Here is an 18,124-nt window from a genome sequence, read left to right on the forward strand (position 1 = left end):
CTAACCTAGAACAATGGTTGTGTAAATACAGGGCTAGAACAATGGTTGTGTAAATATAGTAAATACTAGAACAATGGTTGGGTAAATATAGGGCTAACCTAGAACAATGGTTGGGTAAATATAGGGCTAACCTAGAACAATGGTTGGGTAAATACAGGGCTAACCTAGAACAATGGTTGTGTAAATACAGGGCTAACCTAGAACAATGGTTGTGTAAATATAGGGCTAACCTAGAACAATGGTTGGGTAAATATAGGGCTAACCTAGAACAATGGTTGGGTAAATACAGGGCTAACCTAGAACAATGGTTGTGTAAATACAGGGCTAACCTAGAACAATGGTTGTGTAAATACAGGGCTAACCTAGAACAATGGTTGTGTAAATATAGGGCTAACCTAGAACAATGGTTGTGTAAATACAGGGCTAACCTAGAACAATGGTTGTGTAAATACAGGGCTAGCATAGAACAATGGTTGTGTAAATATAGGGCTAACCTAGAACAATGGTTGTGTAAATACAGGGCTAACCTAGAACAATGGTTGTGTAAATACAGGGCTAGCCTAGAACAATGGTTGTGTAAATACAGGGCTAACCTAGAACAATGGTTGTGTAAATACAGGGCTAACCTAGAACAATGGTTGTGTAAATACAGGGCTAGCCTAGAACAATGGTTGTGTAAATACAGGGCTAACCTAGAACAACTGGTTGTGTAAATACAGGGCTAACCTAGAACAATGGTTGTGTAAATACAGGGCTAACCACCAAGGGTTGTGTAAATACAGGGCTCGCCTAGAACAATGGTTGTGTAAATACAGGGCTCTCCTAGAAATACAGGGCTAGCCTAGACCACAATGGTTGTGTAAATACAGGGCTAGCATAGAACAATGGTTGTGTAAATATAGGGAACAATGGTTGGGTACCTAGAACAATGGTTGTGTAAATATAGGGCTAACCTAGAACAATGGTTGTGTAAATACAGGGCTAACCTAGAACAATGGTTGTGTAAATACAGGGCTAACCTAGAACAATGGTTGTGTAAATACAGGGCTAGCCTAGAACAATGGTTGTGTAAATACAGGGCTAACCTAGAACAATGGTTGTGTAAATACAGGGCTAACCTAGAACAATGGTTGTGTAAATATAGGGCTAACCTAGAACAATGGTTGGGTAAATATAGGGCTAACCTAGAACAATGGTTGTGTAAATATAGGGCTAACCTAGAACAATGGTTGGGTAAATACAGGGCTAGCATAGAACAATGGTTGTGTAAATATAGGGCTAACCTAGAACAATGGTTGGGTAAATATAGGGCTAACCTAGAACAATGGTTGGGTAAATACAGGGCTAGCATAGAACAATGGTTGTGTAAATATAGGGCTAACCTAGAACAATGGTTGGGTAAATACAGGGCTAGCATAGAACAATGGTTGTGTAAATATAGGGCTAACCTAGAACAATGGTTGGGTAAATACAGGGCTCGCCTAGAACAATGGTTGTGTAAATACAGGGCTCTCCTAGAACAATGGTTGTGTAAATACAGGGCTAGCCTAGACCACCAAGGGTTGTGTAAATACAGGGCTAGCCTAGACCAACAATGGTTGTGTAAATACAGGGCTAGCCTAGACCACCAACTGTTGGGCTAGCCTAGACCACCAACTGTTGTGTAAATACAGGGCTAGCCTAGACCACCAACTGTTGTGTAAATACAGGGCTAGCCTAGACCACCAACTGTTGTGTAAATACAGGGCTAGCCTAGACCACCAAGGGTTGTGTAAATACAGGGCTAGCCTAGACCACCAACAGTTGTGTAAATACAGGGCTAGCCTAGACCACCAACGGTTGTGTAAATACAGGGCTAGCCTAGACCACCAACGGTTGTGTAAATACAGGGCTAGCCTAGACCACCAACGGTTGTGTAAGGGTGGAACAGAGAGCTCTCTTTGACAGGGGCATTACTCCTGAAGGCAAAGCCTCTCACAGGGTCTTTATTAATGTGCCCTGATTAGTTAATTCAATAATTGAGCTGTCGTCCATAGAGTTTCTACTCTGTTAACCCATTCTTTGTCATGTCAATTGATCTACAGGGATTTGGCGTACTGTAGTAAAGATCTGTACAGTGGAGCACTGGGGCATTTGTAATTGTTGTTGTGTGACCTAATTAATTCTAGTGTCTTGTCAGTGTTGCATTTCAGCTGACAAACAGTGGCAATCAGTAGAGAGGTTGCTTGAGACAAGAATCTGCATTGACATGTTCATTCATGTGTTTTCCCCTCTCTGTTTGTCCCTTGGGCCTTGCCGTTCCTAGTTTCAGGTGGCTGGTGTGTATGAGTGTGGGCAGCGGCTGGTGAGCGTCGTAGTCCACGGGGATGGGGAATGGAGTCCAGCAACACCAGGCAACACCACTCACACAAGGAGAGGTGCTGCCACTGCCCTCCGACAGCCAGACAGAGGTAAGCTGTAGTTTAATGTGGTCATTGGCTGGGGCCTGGAGTTTTGCCCCATCTGGTCATGTGATTAGGAAAAACTCAACTTTGGCTCCATTATTGACCCAACTCTAAATTCCCAGTCCAACTTTTGCAGCTTCCAATAGCTTTCCTTTGTGTGGAGAAAGGTCATGCCTTGACCTGGAAAAGAGAACAAATTATTTTGGACTAAAAACAATTTCTTAATTGAAGACAAACAGTAGGCTTAAACAAAATAACTCAAAGCCATGATATGAGGCTATGCATGGCAAAGATAGCCTATATTCTGTATTGGCTCTATTCTGCTCCTTCTCCCCCTAGTGGTGTGCAACGTGTTTATCATTTAGAATATTAAGGAACAGCTGTCTGTTGTTTAGAAGGTTCACAGCGTTCTAGGAGTGGTTTAATGCCAGTAACAAGAGACTTCTATGTTCAAACAGGGCCACATTCTTCTATCTTGTTTTTTGACTATTGACTTCTTGTCAGTATTTTATTTTATGACTCATCGTCAGGGCTGGTTATCTTTTCTTGTCACACGCACACACAGTTGACACACACTGGCCTATCTCCCAGTCTCTTACTTTTTCCACTTCAGTGTGTTTGTTTATTCTTACATTGGCCGCTGTGCGAGATGTCTCAGGAATGGAGTAAACGAGGACAGAGGAGAGGAGGAGTGGGATGAGCTGAGCCAGTCCATTCAACTGGCCACACAGCCTCCCCCAGTCCTTCCCTCTTTTATTTCTCTATTTTTCCTTCTTTCTATGCCTAACTCTCTCTCGGCTCTCTCTCACACTCTGCTCTATCTCACTCTCTTCGCTCCCTGCTCTCTCTCTCTCTTCACTCTCTGCTCTCTCGCTGCTAACTCTGCTAACTCTGCTAACTCTGCTAACTCTGCTAACTCTGCTAACTCTGCTAACTCTGCTAACTCTGCTAACTCTGCTAACTCTGCTAACTCTGCTCACTCTGCTCACTCTCTGCTCACTCGCTGCTCACTCTCTGCTCTCGCTGCTCACTCTCTGCTCTCGCTGCTCACTCTCTGCTCTCACTGCTCACTCTCTGCTCTCTCTGCTCTCCTCACTCTCTGCTCACTCTCTGCTCACTCTGCTCTCGCTGCTCACTCTCTGCTCACTCTCTGCTCACTCTCTGCTCACTCTCTGCCCACTCTCTGCTCACTCTGCTCTCTGCTCACACTCTGCTCACTCTCTGCTCCCGCTGCTCACTCTCTGCTCTCTACTCTCCGCTCTCTGCTCTCTGCTCTCTGCTCTCTGCTCTCTCTGCTCTCTCTGCTCTCTCTGCTCCCTTCACTCTGCTCCCTTCACTCTGCTCTCTTCACTTGCTCTGCTCACTCTCTGCTCTCTTCTCTGCTCTCTTCTCTTCTGCTCTCTGCTCCCTTCACTCTGCTCCCTTCACTCTGCTCCTTCACTCTGCTCCCTTCACTCTCTGCTCTTCCTTCTGCTCTCTGCTCCTGCTCTCTTCTCTCTGCTCTCTTCACTCTCTGCTCTCTTCGCTCTCTGCTCTCTTCACTCTCTGCTCTCTTCTGCTCACTCTGCTGCTCACTCTCTGCTCCTCACTCTGCTCACTCTCTGCTCTGCTCTCTGCTCACTGCTCTGCTCGCTCTCTGCTCACTCTCTGCTCTCTGCTCACTCTTCTGCTCTCTGCTCTCCTCACTCTCTGCTCACTCTCTGCTGTCTCGCTGCTCACTCTCTGCTCACTCTCTGCTCACTCTCTGCTCACTCTCTGCTCTCGCTGCTCACTCTCTGCTCTCGCTGCTCACTCTCTGCTCACTCTCTGCTGTCTCTCTGCTCACTCTCTGCTCACTCTCTGCTCACTCTCTGCTCACTCTCTGCTCACTCTCTGCTCACTCTCTGCTCACTCTCTGCTCACTCTCTGCTCACTCTCTGCTCTCTCGCTGCTCACTCTCTGCTCACTCTCTGCTCACTCTCTGCTCACTCTCTGCTCACTCTCTGCTCACTCTCTGCTCTCTCTCTCACTCTCTGCTCTCTGCTCACTCTCTGCTCTCTGCTCTCTCTGCTCTCTGCTCTCTCGCTGCTCACTCTCTGCTCACTCTCTGCTCTCTCTCTGTTCACTCTCTGCTCACTCTCTGCTCACTCCCTTCACTCTGCTCTCTGCTCTCTTCTCTCTGCTCCCTTCACTCTGCTCCCTTCACTCTGCTCCCTTCACTCTGCTCCCTTCACTCTGCTCCCTTCACTCTGCTCCCTTCACTCTGCTCCCTTCTCTCTGCTCTCTTCGCTCTCTGCTCTCTTCGCTCTCTGCTCTCTTCGCTCTCTGCTCTCTTCTGCTCACTCTCTGCTCACTCTCTGCTCTCTGCTCACTCTCTGCTCTCTGCTCACTCTCTGCTCTCTGCTCACTCTCACTCTCTGCTCTCTCTCACTCTCTGCTCTCTCTCACTCTCTGCTCTCTCTCACTCTCTGCTCTCTCTCACTCTCTGCTCTCGGCTCACTCTCTGCTCTCGGCTCACTTCTGCTCTCTGGCTCACTCTCTGCTCTCGGCTCACTCTCTGCTCTCTTCACTCTCTGCTCTCTTCTCACTCTGCTCTCTTCTCTGCTCTCTTCTCTCTGCTCCTCTTCACTCTGCTCACTTCACTCTGCTCTCCTTCACTCTGCTCTCTTCTCTGCTCACTTCTCTGCTCTCTCTTCACTCTGCTCCTTCACTCTGCTCTCTTCGCACTCTGCTCTCTCGCTCTCTCTCTCTTCGCTCTCTCTCTCTTCGCTCTCTGCTCTTCTCTTCACTCTGCTCTCTCGCTCTCTGCTCTCTTCACTCTGCTCTCTCGCTCTCTGCTCTCTTCACTCTGCTCTCTCGCTCTCTGCTCTCTTCACTCTGCTCTCTCGCTCTCTCTCTCTCTGTTCACTCTGCTCTCTCTCTGCTCTCTCCCTTCACTCTGCTCTCTTCGCTCTCTCTCTCTTCACTCTGCTCTCTGTTCGCTCTCTCTCTCTTCGCTCTCTGCTCTCTCGCTCTCTCTCTCTCTCTTCACTCTGCTCTCTCGCTCTCTCTCTCTTCGCTCTCTCTCTGTTCACTCTCTGCTCACTCTCTGCTCTCTCCCTTCACTCTGCTCTCTTCTCTCTGCTCTCTTCTTCTGCTCTCTTCTCTCTCTCTCTTCACTCTGCTCCCTCGCTCTCTCTTCACTCTGCTCTCTTCGCTCTCTCTTTCACTCTGCTCTCTCGCTCTCTCTTTCACTCTGCTGCTCTTCACTCTGCTCTCTCTTCACTCTGCTCTCTTCGCACTCTGCTCTCTTCGCTCTCTGCTTCTCTTCTCTGCTCTCTCGCTCTCTCTTCACTCTGCTCTCTCGCTCTCTCTTCACTCTGCTCTCTCGCTCTCTCTTCACTCTGCTCTCTCGCTCTCTCTTCACTCTGCTCTCTCGCTCTCTCTTCACTCTGCTCTCTCGCTCTCTCTGTTCACTCTGCTCTCTCTGCTCTCCCTTCACTCTGCTCTCTCGCTCTCTCTCTCTTCTCTCTCTCTCTGTTCACTCTCTGCTCACTCTGCTCTCTCGCTCTCTTCACTCTGCTCTCTCGCTCTCTCTTCACTCTGCTCTCTCGCTCTGCTCTCTTCTCTGCTCTCTCACTCTGCTCCCCTTCACTCTGCTGCTCTTCACTCTGCTCCTCTCTGCTCCTTCTCTGCTCACTCTCTGCTCCTCGCTCTGCTCACTCTCTGCTCACTTCGCTCTGCTCTTCGCTCTCTGCTCACTCTCTGCTCACTCTCTGCTCTCTGCTCTCTCACTCTCTGCTCTCTCGCTGCTCACTCTCTGCTCTCGCTGCTCACTCTCTGCTCTTCGCTGCTCACTCTCTGCTCTCTGCTCTCTCCGCTCTCGCTCTCTCTCTGTTCACTCTCTGCTCACTCTCTGCTCACTCCCTTCACTCTGCTCTCTTCGCTCTCTGCTCTCTTCGCTCTCTCTCTGTTCGCTCTCTGCTCTCTTCGCTCTCTGCTCTCTTCGCTCTCTTCGCTCTCTGCTCTCTTCGCACTCTGCTCTCTCCGCTCTCGCTCTCTCTCTGTTCACTCTCTGCTCACTCTCTGCTCACTCCCTTCACTCTGCTCTCTTCTCTCTGCTCTCTTCTCTCTGCTCTCTTCTCTCTGCTCTCTTCTCTCTGCTCCCTTCACTCTGCTCCCTTCACTCTGCTCCCTTCACTCTGCTCCCTTCACTCTGCTCCCTTCACTCTGCTCCCTTCACTCTGCTCCCTTCTCTCTCTGCTCTCTTCGCTCTCTGCTCTCTTCGCACTCTGCTCTCTTCGCTCTCTGCTCTCTTCGCTCTCTGCTCTCTGCTCACTCTCTGCTCTCTTCACTCTCTGCTCTCTTCTCACTCTCTGCTCTCGCTCACTCTGCTCTCTTCGCACTCTGCTCTCTTCGCTCTCTGCTCTCTTCGCACTCTGCTGCTCTCCGCTCACTCTCTGCTCTCTGCTCACTCTCTGCTCACTCTCTGCTCTCCTCACTCTCTGCTCTCGGCTCACTCTCTGCTCTCTTCGCTCACTCTGCTGTTCACTCACTCTCTTCACTCTGTTCACTCTCTTCGCTCTCTGCTCTCTCTTCACTCTGCTCTCTTCTTCACTCTGCTCTCTCCTCTCTCTCTCTCTCTCTGTTCACTCTCTCTCTCTGCTCTGCTCTCTCCTCTTCACTCTGCTCTCTCGCTCTCTCTCTCTTCTCTCTGCTCTCTTCTCTCTGCTCTCTCTTCACTCTGCTCCCTTCACTCTGCTCTTCACTCTGCTCCCTCACTCTGCTCCCTTCACTCTGCTCCTCTTCACTCTGCTCTCTCGCTCTCTGCTCTTCACTCTGCTCTCTCTTCACTCTGCTCTCTCGCTCTCTCTTCACTTGCTGCTCTCTTCGCTCTCTCTTCACTCTGCTCTCTGCTCTCTCTTCACTCTGCTCTCTCGCTCTCTCTTCACTCTTCGCTCTCTCGCTCTCTCTCTCACTCTGCTCTCTCGCTCTCTCTTCACTCTGCTCTCTCGCTCTCTCTTCACTCTGCTCTCTTCGCTCTCTCTTCACTCTGCTCTCTTCGCTCTGCTCTTTCTCTGCTCTCTCGCTCTCTTCTTCACTCTGCTCTCTCGCTCTCTCTTCACTCTGCTCTCTCGCTCTCTCTTCACTCTGCTCTCTCGCTCTCTCTTCACTCTGCTCTCTCGCTCTCTCTTCACTCTGCTCTCTCGCTCTCTGCTCACTCTCTGCTCACTCTCTGCTCACTCTCTGCTCTCGCTGCTCACTCTCTGCTCACTCTCTGCTGTCTCGCTGCTCACTCTCTGCTCACTCTCTGCTCACTCTCTGCTCACTCTCTGCTCACTCTCTGCTCTCTCTCTGCTCTCGCTGCTCACTCTCTGCTCTCGCTGCTCACTCTCTGCTCTCTCTGCTCACTCTCTGCTCTCGCTGCTCACTCGCTGCTCACTCTCTGCTCACTCTCTGCTCACTCTCTGCTCTCTCGCTGCTCACTCTCTGCTCACTCTCTGCTCTCTCGCTGCTCACTCTCTGCTCTCTCGCTGCTCACTCTCTGCTCACTCTCTGCTCACTCTCTGCTCACTCTCTGCTCACTCTCTGCTCACTCTCAGCTCACTCTCTGCTCACTCTCTGCTCACTCTCTGCTCACTCTCTGCTCACTCTCTGCACTCTCTCCGCTCTCTGCTCTCTCCGCTCTCTGCTCTCTCCGCTCTCTGCTCTCTCGCTGCTCACTCTCTGCTCACTCTGCTCTCTCTCTGTTCACTCTCTGCTCACTCTCTGCTCACTCCCTTCACTCTGCTCTCTGCTCTCTTCTCTCTGCTCCCTTCACTCTGCTCCCTTCACTCTGCTCCCTTCACTCTGCTCCCTTCACTCTACTCCCTTCACTCTGCTCCCTTCACTCTGCTCCCTTCTCTCTGCTCTCTTCGCTCTCTGCTCTCTTCGCTCTCTGCTCTCTTCGCTCTCTGCTCTCTTCGCACTCTGCTCTCTGCTCACTCTCTGCTCTCTGCTCACTCTCTGCTCTCGGCTCACTCTCTGCTCTCGGCTCACTCTCTGCTCTCGGCTCACTCTCTGCTCTCGGCTCACTCTCTGCTCTCGGCTCACTCTCTGCTCTCGGCTCACTCTCTGCTCTCGGCTCACTCTCTGCTCTCGGCTCACTCTCTGCTCTCGGCTCACTCTCTGCTCTCGGCTCACTCTCTGCTCTCGGCTCACTCTCTGCTCTCTGCTCACTCTCTTCACTCTGCTCTCTCTTCACTCTGCTCTCTCTTCACTCTGCTCTCTCTTCACTCTGCTCTCTCTTCACTCTGCTCTCTCTCTCTCTCTGCTCTCTCTTCTCTCTTCACTCTTCACTCTGCTCTCTCGCTCTCTCTCTCTTCACTCTGCTCTCTCGCTCTCTCTCTCTTCACTCTGCTCTCTCGCTCTCTCTTCACTCTGCTCTCTCGCTCTCTCTTCACTCTGCTCTCTCGCTCTCTCTTCACTCTGCTCTCTCGCTCTCTCTTCACTCTGCTCTCTCTTCACTCTGCTCTCTCGCTCTCTCTTCACTCTGCTCTCTCTTCACTCTGCTCTCTCGCTCTCTCTTCACTCTGCTCTCTCGCTCTCTCTTCACTCTGCTCTCTCGCTCTCTCTTCACTCTGCTCTCTCGCTCTCTCTTCACTCTGCTCTCTCGCTCTCTCTTCACTCTGCTCTCTCGCTCTCTCTTCACTCTGCTCTCTCGCTCTCTCTTCACTCTGCTCTCTCTTCACTCTCTTCTTCTCTGCTCTCTCGCTCTCTCTTCACTCTGCTCTCTCTTCGCTCTCTCTTCACTCTGCTCTCTCACTCTGCTCTCTCTTCACTCTGCTCTCTCACTCTGCTCTCTCTTCACTCTGCTCTCTCGCTCTCTCTTCACTCTGCTCTCTCGCTCTCTCTTCACTCTGCTCTCTCTTCACTCTGCTCTCTCTTCACTCTGCTCTCTCTTCACTCTGCTCTCTCTTCACTCTGCTCTCTCGCTCTCTCTTCACTCTGCTCTCTGCTCTCTCTTCACTCTGCTCTCTTCGCTCTCTCTTCACTTCTCTCTGCTCTCTCTTCACTCTGCTCTCTCTTCTCTCTGCTCTCTCTCACTCTCTGCTCTCTCTTCTCTGCTCTCTCTCTCTCTCTGCTCTCTCTCTGCTCTTGCTCTCTCTCTGCTCTTGCTCTCTCTCTGCTCCTGCTCTCTCTGCTCTCGCTCACTCTCTGCTCTTTCTCTTCACTCTGTTCTCTCTGCTCTTTCTCTTCACTCTGTTCACTCTGCTCTCTTCACTCTGTTCACTCTGCTCTCTGTTCACTCTGCTCTCTTCACTCTGCTCTCTTCACTCTGCTCTCTCGCTCTATCTCGCTCTCTCTCTGCTCTCGCTCTCTCTCTGCTCTCGCTCTCTCTCTGCTCTCGCTCTCTCTCTGCTCTCGCTCTCTCTCTGCTCTCGCTCTATCTCTGCTCTCTCTCTCTCTCTGCTCTCGCTCTCTCTCTGCTCTTGCTCTCTCTCTGCTCTTGCTCTCTCTCTGCTCTTGCTCTCTCTCTGCTCTTGCTCTCTCTCTGCTCTTGCTCTCTCTCTGCTCTTGCTCTCTCTCTGCTCTTGCTCTCTCTCTGCTCTTGCTCTCTCTCTGCTCCTGCTCTCTCTCTGCTCTCGCTCTCTCTCTGCTCTCTCTCTGCTCTCTCTCTTCACTCTGTTCACTCTGCTCTCTTCGCTCTGCTCTTTTCACTCTGTTCTCTTCACTCTGCTCTTTTCACTCTGTTCTCTTCACTCTGCTCTTTTCACTCTGTTCTCTTCACTCTGCTCTTTTCACTCTGTTCTCTTCACTCTGCTCTTTTCACTCTGTTCTCTTCACTCCTCACTTTCTGCTCTCTTCACTCTCTGCTCTCTTCGCTCTCTGCTCTCTTCGCTCTGTCTCTCTCTTCACTCTGCTCTCTCGCTCTGTCTCTCTTTCACTCTGCTCTCTCGCTCTCTCTCTCTTCACTCTGCTCTCTCGCTCTCTCTCTCTTTCACTCTGCTCTCTCGCTCTCTCTCTCTCTTCACTCTCGCTCTCTCTCTCTTCACTCTGTTCTCTCGCTCTCTCTCTCTCTTCGCTCTCTCTCGCTCTTCACTCTGCTCTCTCGCTCTCTCTCGCTCTTCACTCTGCTCTCTCTTCAGTCTGCTCTCTCGCTCTCTCTTCACTCTGCTCTATCTCGCTCTGCTCTCTCTCTGCTCCTGCTCTCTCTCTGCTCCTGCTCTCTCTCTGCTCCTGCTCTCTCTCTGCTCCTGCTCTCTCTCTGCTCCTGCTCGCTCTGCTCGCTCTCTGCTCGCTCTCTGCTCGCTCTCTGCTCGCTCTCTGCTCGCTCTCTTCACTCCTCTCTCTGCTCACTCCACTCGCTCTCTTCACTCTTTGTTCTCTCTGCTCTCTGCTCTCTCTCACACTGTCTGTCTCTCTCACACTCAGTCTCTCGCTCTCTGCTCTCGCTGCTCACTCACTCTGCTCTCGCTGGCAGATCTTTAGATGGCAAAACGGCATTACCATCAGTCCAGTGCTTCAAAGCCTGTGTGGTGAACAAATAGTGTTCCCTTAACCGTTTGCTCCTCTAAGAATAGTCCTGTATGCTTAGCTGGGTCGGTCTCCTAACCAAGTCTGGGCCCATTTATAACTTGTTCTGCCTCATGTAAGCCAAGTTTAATGATCTACTGCAACTCAAACAAGTCTTGGCTTAGTTAGGGACAGGCTTGGCTTAGTTAGGGACAGGCTTGGCTTAGTTAGGGACAGGCTTGGCTTAGCTAGGGACAGGCTTGGCTTAGCTAGGGACAGGCTTGGTTTAACTCGGGACAGGCTTGGTTTAACTCGGGACAGGCTTGGTTTAACTCGGGACAGGCTTGGTTTAACTCGGGACAGGCTTGGTTTAACTCGGGACAGGCTTGGTTTAACTCGGGACAGGCTTGGTTTAACTCGGGACAGGCTTGGTTTAACTCGGGACAGGCTTGGTTTAACTCGGGACAGGCTTGGTTTAACTCGGGACAGGCTTGGTTTAACTCGGGACAGGCTTGGTTTAACTCGGGACAGGCTTGGTTTAACTCGGGACAGGCTTGGTTTAACTCGGGACTGGCTTGGTTTAGCTCGGGACAGGCTTGGTTTAACTCGGGACAGGCTTGGTTTAACTCGGGACAGGCTTGGTTTAACTCGGGACAGGCTTGGTTTAACTCGGGACTGGCTTGGTTTAGCTAGGGACTGGCTTGGTAGGCTTGGTTTAGCTAGGGACTGGCTTGGTTTAACTCGGGACTGGCTTGGTTTAACTCGGGACTGGCTTGGTTTAACTCGGGACAGGCTTGGTTTAACTCGGGACAGGCTTGGTTTAACTCGGGACAGGCTTGGTTTAACTCGGGACAGGCTTGGTTTAACTCGGGACAGGCTTGGTTTAGCTCGGGACTGGCTTGGTTTAGCTAGGGACTGGCTTGGTTTAGCTAGGGACTGGCTTGGTAGGCTTGGTTTAGCTAGGGACAGGCTTGGTTTAGCTAGGGACTGGCTTGGTTTAGCTAGGGAGAGGCTTGGTTTAGCTAGGGAGAGGCTCGGGATAGGCTTGGTTTAGCTAGGGACAGGCTTGGTTAGCTAGGGAGAGGCTCGGGACAGGCTTGGTTAGCTAGGGAGAGGCTTGGTTAGCTAGGGAGAGGCTCGGGACAGGCTTGGCTAGTTTGGGAGAGGCTCGGGACAGGCTTGGTTTAGCTAGGGACAGGCATGGGATAGGCTTGGTTTAGCTAGGGACAGGCTTGGTTAGCTAGGGAGAGGCTCGGGACAGGCTTGGTTAGCTAGGGAGAGGCTTGGTTAGCTTGGGAGAGGCTCGGGACAGGCTTGGCTAGCTTGGGAGAGGCTCGGGACAGGCTTGGCTAGCTTGGGAGAGGCTCGGGACAGGCTTGGCTAGCTTGGGAGAGGCTCGGGACAGGCTTTGGTTAAGTCTGGACAGGCTGTGGAACCAGGCGTGGTCTGCTGTCCTGCATGTAGGGACATTAAGTTGGATAACTACATTATGACAGGGAGGAGTGGCTAGCAGGCTTGGAATAACCACATCAAACAGCCTGAAGGTGTTTGGACTTGCTGAGTTATGACATGTGTATTTAAAATGTTAACAAGATGCCTGTATTGGATTAGTTTTAGTTTAGAATGAATCTATCAAGGTACTCACAGGCAGGGAAATGTTGTTGATCTCATTAAATCTAAATAAATCTTAATCTTCCTTAAATCTTCTTTTTCCACCGACAGTCATATACATTGTTTTGTATGGAAACTCTTACTACTTATTCATAGGCCTACATGAACTACATATGCATAATGTCTTTGTTTTTGTTAGTCGTTAACAATTGATTGACCCCTTTTGGTCATGTTTGTCCCCTCCTGCTCTCCGTCCATCCATCTGTCTGTGCAGGGTCTAAAGCCCCAGACACGGTCCGTGGTTAACTCCCTCCTCTCAGGGGCCTTAGCTGGAGCCTTGGCCAAAACTGCCGTGGCCCCACTGGACAGAACCAAGATCATCTTCCAAGGTAGGCAGCAACACCTCTCACATGCTTTTGGAATAGTGAGGAATCAGTTATTTTTATTTTCAATGTCATACATTTTTGTCTATTTATTTCCTTCATTGTAGTGTCCTCAGCAAGATTCTCTGCCAAGGTGAGTTGTTTGACCCATGTACTGTGTAAAATTCATTTGATGATGATTCATGATTCACCCAGTGGTGTGAAGTACTTAAGTAAAAATACTTTCAAGTACTACTTAAGTACTTTTTTGGTGTATCTGTACTTTATTTTACTTTGACTACTTTTACTCCACTACATTCCTAAATAAAATATTGTACTTTTTACTCCATACATTTTCCCTGACACCCAAAAGTACTCGTTACATTTTGAATGCTTAGCAGGACAGGAAAATAGTCAAATTCACGCACTTATCAACCGAACATTCCTGGTCATCTTACTGCCTCTGATCTGGCAGACTCAACTAAACACACATGCTCCGTGTGTAAATGACGTCTGAATGTTGTGTGGCCGTGGCTTTCCGTAAATAAACAACAACAACAAAATGGCGCCGTCTGGTTTGCTTCATAAAATGAATTTTAAATGTTTTTTTACTTTTGATACTTAAGTATATTTTAAACCAATTACTTGTAGACTTTTACTCAAGTAGAATTTTACTATTGTTACTTTTACTCAAGTATGACAGTTGGGTACTTTTTCCACCACTGGAAACACCTTTGTGATGATGGTAATACTGTTGATAATGATGAAGATGCTGTTTATGATGATGATGATGAGACCCCATGCTGTTGGTCCACCCCCAGGAGGCGTATAGGTTGATCTATCGGACCTACCTGAAGGATGGCTTCCTCAGCCTGTGGAGGGGCAACTCTGCTACCATGGTGCGGGTCATCCCCTACGCTGCCATCCAGTTCTGTGCTCACGAGCAGTACAAGAGACTACTGGGTGGATACTTTGGCTTCCAGGGAAAGTGAGTAACCATGCATATATAAACTAATCTTGTCCAGAGGCTAGGTTCCTGCCTAATAGGGAATAAGATATTCTTAGAGAATCCCTACGGAGAATGCTAACTGTTTTATCCATTCTCCTAGCAAGAAAAGTAGCGAGCGCATTGTGGCACCATCTGCTGACTATTTTAGAGAATTGTGTTCTCAACGGATGTGCCACATTTAATTCCGTAATTTGGAGTATTACTCTTCGGTCACATCTCCAATATTATTTGGAATCTCATCACAAAACCGTACATATAAGTGTCCAGGCAATGTTGTTCTGCACTAATATGGCTGTTGACTGATGTTCAAGAAAGCATCTTAGCCTGATTTATCCTCTCCTTCTGGCAATTGTGTAATTCATAAACAACTTAGCTATTGAAATGCAAGCAGCAGGTGATGAGACCAGTTGCAGAATGCATTACAATACCAAAACATAACAATATTTAACTCAAGTCAACCCTACCAACATGATTGTAATACATTCAGCAGTACTATTCATATGAACCTACTGGACCTCCTTAGCACAAATAAACAAGAATATGAAACAAAGTTTGTTCACTTAATTAAAAATGATGAGGATTGTGATTAGTCTCGACAGAACCGCATGTGGTAATCCTGGTCCTGAGGACCCAAAGGGTGCACGTTTCCCTCTAGCACTCCACAGCAAATGAAACTATTCAACCTATCAACAAGCAAGGCTTGATATGACTGTTTTTTTTACCACTTGCCACTATGTAACACCATTTTCATGTCATTGTATGATGCCAGGATGCCACTTTAGAAAATGCATTACTACCCTTCTACCATAGAGAACCAGACGGAGATGTAGGCTACATTCTGCCTATTTGGCCTCTTTGCATATTCAAGCTTGTCTCAAAATGCAACAACCTCCTTTTTAAGGCTCTCCTGGAGGATGGTTGGCCACCCTTGGTACCCTATTTAATATTGCAACATTACAATTACAACCAAATACTTTTTATGTCTTCATAAAATAATTCCCTCCAAGGCTCGAAATTCAGGACTCCCCGTCATCTATGGGACGATAAAAAAAAAATGTCTACAAGTTCAAAACAGACTCCGGGACATTTCTGGAAAAGCTAAATCCACACAGTTTAGCTCAACAATGCACACGGGGCTGTAGGCTACACACAAGTGTTTCTAAATTCAATTGTCGGGATAATACCATTTTGAAAAGTGTACCGCGTGCTTGAGCGTTTTCATGTAACATCGACAAAGAACAATCACAGACCGAGCATGCACACTGACTGGTCTCAGTTCCAGGTGCAACGCACGCATGCACACCTGGAACTGAAGCTAGTCAGTGGGCATGCCCAGTCTGGGTGTTCTTCCACAAGTGCAGATGGCCATGAGTGTTGTGGAGCTCATTATACACCACCTTCACACTGTGAGAAAAAGGGGTAGGGAGAAAGATTGTGAGGGAGAGAGAGGGGGAATTAGAGATCAGGGCATGACAGAAATGACCAGTGAACGATGAAAGACCACTCACATCTGCACACACCTCCTAGTAAAGGTCTGACTGTAGGTGTAGCCCATCCCTCATTGTTGGTGACGTCCATTGCAGATTATTGCTAATCCTATCCTCCTGTGATTAATCAAAGACTCCATCTCCTCCATGTAGCAAGGGTTGTAGCGAGTCAGATCCTCCAGAACCTTCTCAAAGCTGGCTCACACCTGGGGGTGTCGCACGGGAGGGAGATGAACACATTACACCCGTAAACATAGATAAAGGCGGGTTTCCAGTAGAACATTGTGATAATACAATGTTGAGAAAAGGGTAAATCTGCAATTACTTCGATTGTGGTTGTACTGTCTTTTCAAATGTGTTGGTGGATTTCATATCTACACTGCCAGAAACGAATAATACTTTGTATATGATAGACATTTAATCATAGGACTGGATGGTTTCAAATACTAATGTAAATTAGCTAGCTATAGCTAGTTATTCTACTCAAGGCCTTTTAAAATAGGAAGTCAATGCTGTTGTTTACGGCTAGTGTTAGACAACTTGCTAGGATTTGTAATTACGTTAACTAGATAGGCCAAAGCAATGTACAGTTGTGGCCAAAAGGTTTGAGAATGATACAAATATTAATTTTCACAAAGTCTGCTGCCTCAGTTTGTATATAGTCCAGAATGTTATGAAGAGTGATCCGATGAATTGCAATTAATTGCAAAGTCCCTATTTGCCATACAAATGAACTGAATCCCCCCCCAAAAAATATTTCCACTGCATTTCAGCCCTGCTGCAAAAGGACCAGTTGACATCATGTCAGTGATTCTCTCATTAACACAGGTGTGAGTGTTGACTTGGACAAGGCTGGAGATCACTCTGTCATGCTGATTGAGTTCGAATAACAGACTGGAAGCTTCAAAAGGAGGGTGGTGCTTGGAATCATTGTTCTTCCTCTGTCAGCCATGGTTACCTGCAAGGAAACATGTGCCGTCATCATTGCTTTGCACAAAAAGGGCTTCACAGGCAAGGATATTGCTGCCAGTAAGATTGCACCAAAATCAACCATTTATCGGATCGTCAAGAACTTCAAGGAGAGCGGTTCAATTGTTGTGAAGAAGGCTTCAGGGCGCCCAAGAAAGTCCAGCAAGCGCCAGGACCGTCTCCTAAAGTTGATTCCGCTGCGGGATCGGGGCACCACCAGTACAGAGCTTGCTCAGGAATGGCAGCAGGTAGGTGTGAGTACATCTGCGCGCACAGTGAGGTAAAGACTTTTGGAAGATGGCCTGGTGTCAAGAAGGGCAGCAAAGAAGCCACTTCTCTCCAGGAAAAACATCAGGGACAGACTGATATTCTGCAAAAGGTACAGGGATTGGACTGCTGAGGACTGGGGTAAAGTCATTTTCTCTGATGAATCACCTTTCCGATTGTTTGGGGCATCTGGAAAAAAGCTTGTCCGGAGCGCTACCATCAGTCCTGTGTCACGCCAACAGTAAAGAATCCTGAGACTATTCATGTGTGGGGTTGCTTCTCAGGCAAGGGAGTGGGCTCACTCACAATACTGCCTAAGAATACAGCCATGAATAAAGAATGGTACCAACACATCCTTCGAGAGCAACTTCTCCCAACCATCCAGGAACAGTTTGGTGATGAACAACGCCTTTTCCAGCATGATGGAGCACTAATAGGCTGCCATCAGTCAGGATGTGGCCCAGAAGTTAATTTACAGCGTGCCAGGGAAGATTGCAGAGGTCTTGAAAAAGAAGGGTCAACACTGCAAATATTGACTCTTTGCATCAACTTCATGCAATTGTCAATAAAAGCCTTTCACTTATGAAATGCTTGTAATTATACTTCAGTATTCCATAGTAACATCTGACAAAAATATCTAAAGACACTGAAGCAGCGAACTTTGTGGAAATTAAGATTTGTGTCATTCTCAAAACTTTTGGCCACGACTGTATAGCCAGATGTAGTCATGAATAGCCAGCTAAATAACTGGCTAGGTAGCTAACGTTATAACTTTTAGGAACTAGACCTAGACGTGTTCGCTGACAGGAAAAACTATTATTGGTAACATCAGCTAACAGGATAGCCTCTTTACTTTGAGAGGCCGGTACACATTGGTGTATCCATTGTGTACAGGTCTCCCAGAGCGAAAAGGCTACTAGCAGGAGCAATGTAATGCTAACATGGTTAACGTTAATTGTTAACTGTGTCACACTGCTGAAGATCACAAGTATCTAGCTAGCCTGCTAGATACAGTGCATTCGGAAAGTATTAAGACCCCTTCACTTCTTCCCCACATTTTGTTACATTACAGCCTTATTCTAAAATGAATTTTTTTAATTATAATTATCATCAATCTGTACACAATGCCCCATAATGACTCCCCCCATTTTGCAAAATATATTAAAAATCAAATACTTATCTTATTTACATAAGTATTCACAGCCTTGGCTCTAAATTAAGCTCAGGTGCATCCTGTTTCCATTGATCATCCTTGAGATGTTTCAACTTTATTGGATCCCCACCTGTGGTAAATTCAATTGATTGGACATGATTTGGAAAGGCACACACCTGTCTATATAAGGTACCACAGTTGACAGTTCATGTCAGAGTAAAAACCAAGCCTTGAGGTCGAAGGAATTGTCCGTAGAGCTCCGAGACAGGATTGTGTTGAGGCACATATCTGGGGAAGGGTACCAAAACAATTCTGCACCATTGAAGGTCCCCAAGAACACAGTGGCCTCCATCATTCTGAAATGGAAG

General features: G+C 48.1%; 1 protein-coding gene across 2 annotated transcripts in view; it reads left to right on the forward strand.

Moving 5' to 3' along the window:
• The window catches only part of slc25a42 (solute carrier family 25 member 42), a 35,981-nt gene that overhangs the window by 4,868 nt on the left and 12,989 nt on the right, over positions 1–18,124 (forward strand). For both annotated transcript variants that reach the window (XM_046321586.1, XM_046321585.1), the window contains 4 exons: positions 2,306–2,450; positions 12,784–12,898; positions 13,000–13,025; positions 13,693–13,859. In XM_046321586.1, the coding sequence (XP_046177542.1) occupies positions 2,367–2,450; positions 12,784–12,898; positions 13,000–13,025; positions 13,693–13,859 (392 nt within the window). In that variant the 5' untranslated portion in view covers positions 2,306–2,366. The remainder of the gene's footprint in view (positions 1–2,305; positions 2,451–12,783; positions 12,899–12,999; positions 13,026–13,692; positions 13,860–18,124) is intronic.

The sequence above is a fragment of the Oncorhynchus gorbuscha genome, linkage group LG22, assembly GCF_021184085.1.
Source record: "Oncorhynchus gorbuscha isolate QuinsamMale2020 ecotype Even-year linkage group LG22, OgorEven_v1.0, whole genome shotgun sequence".
In the NCBI taxonomy this organism is placed as follows: Eukaryota; Metazoa; Chordata; class Actinopteri; order Salmoniformes; family Salmonidae; genus Oncorhynchus; species Oncorhynchus gorbuscha.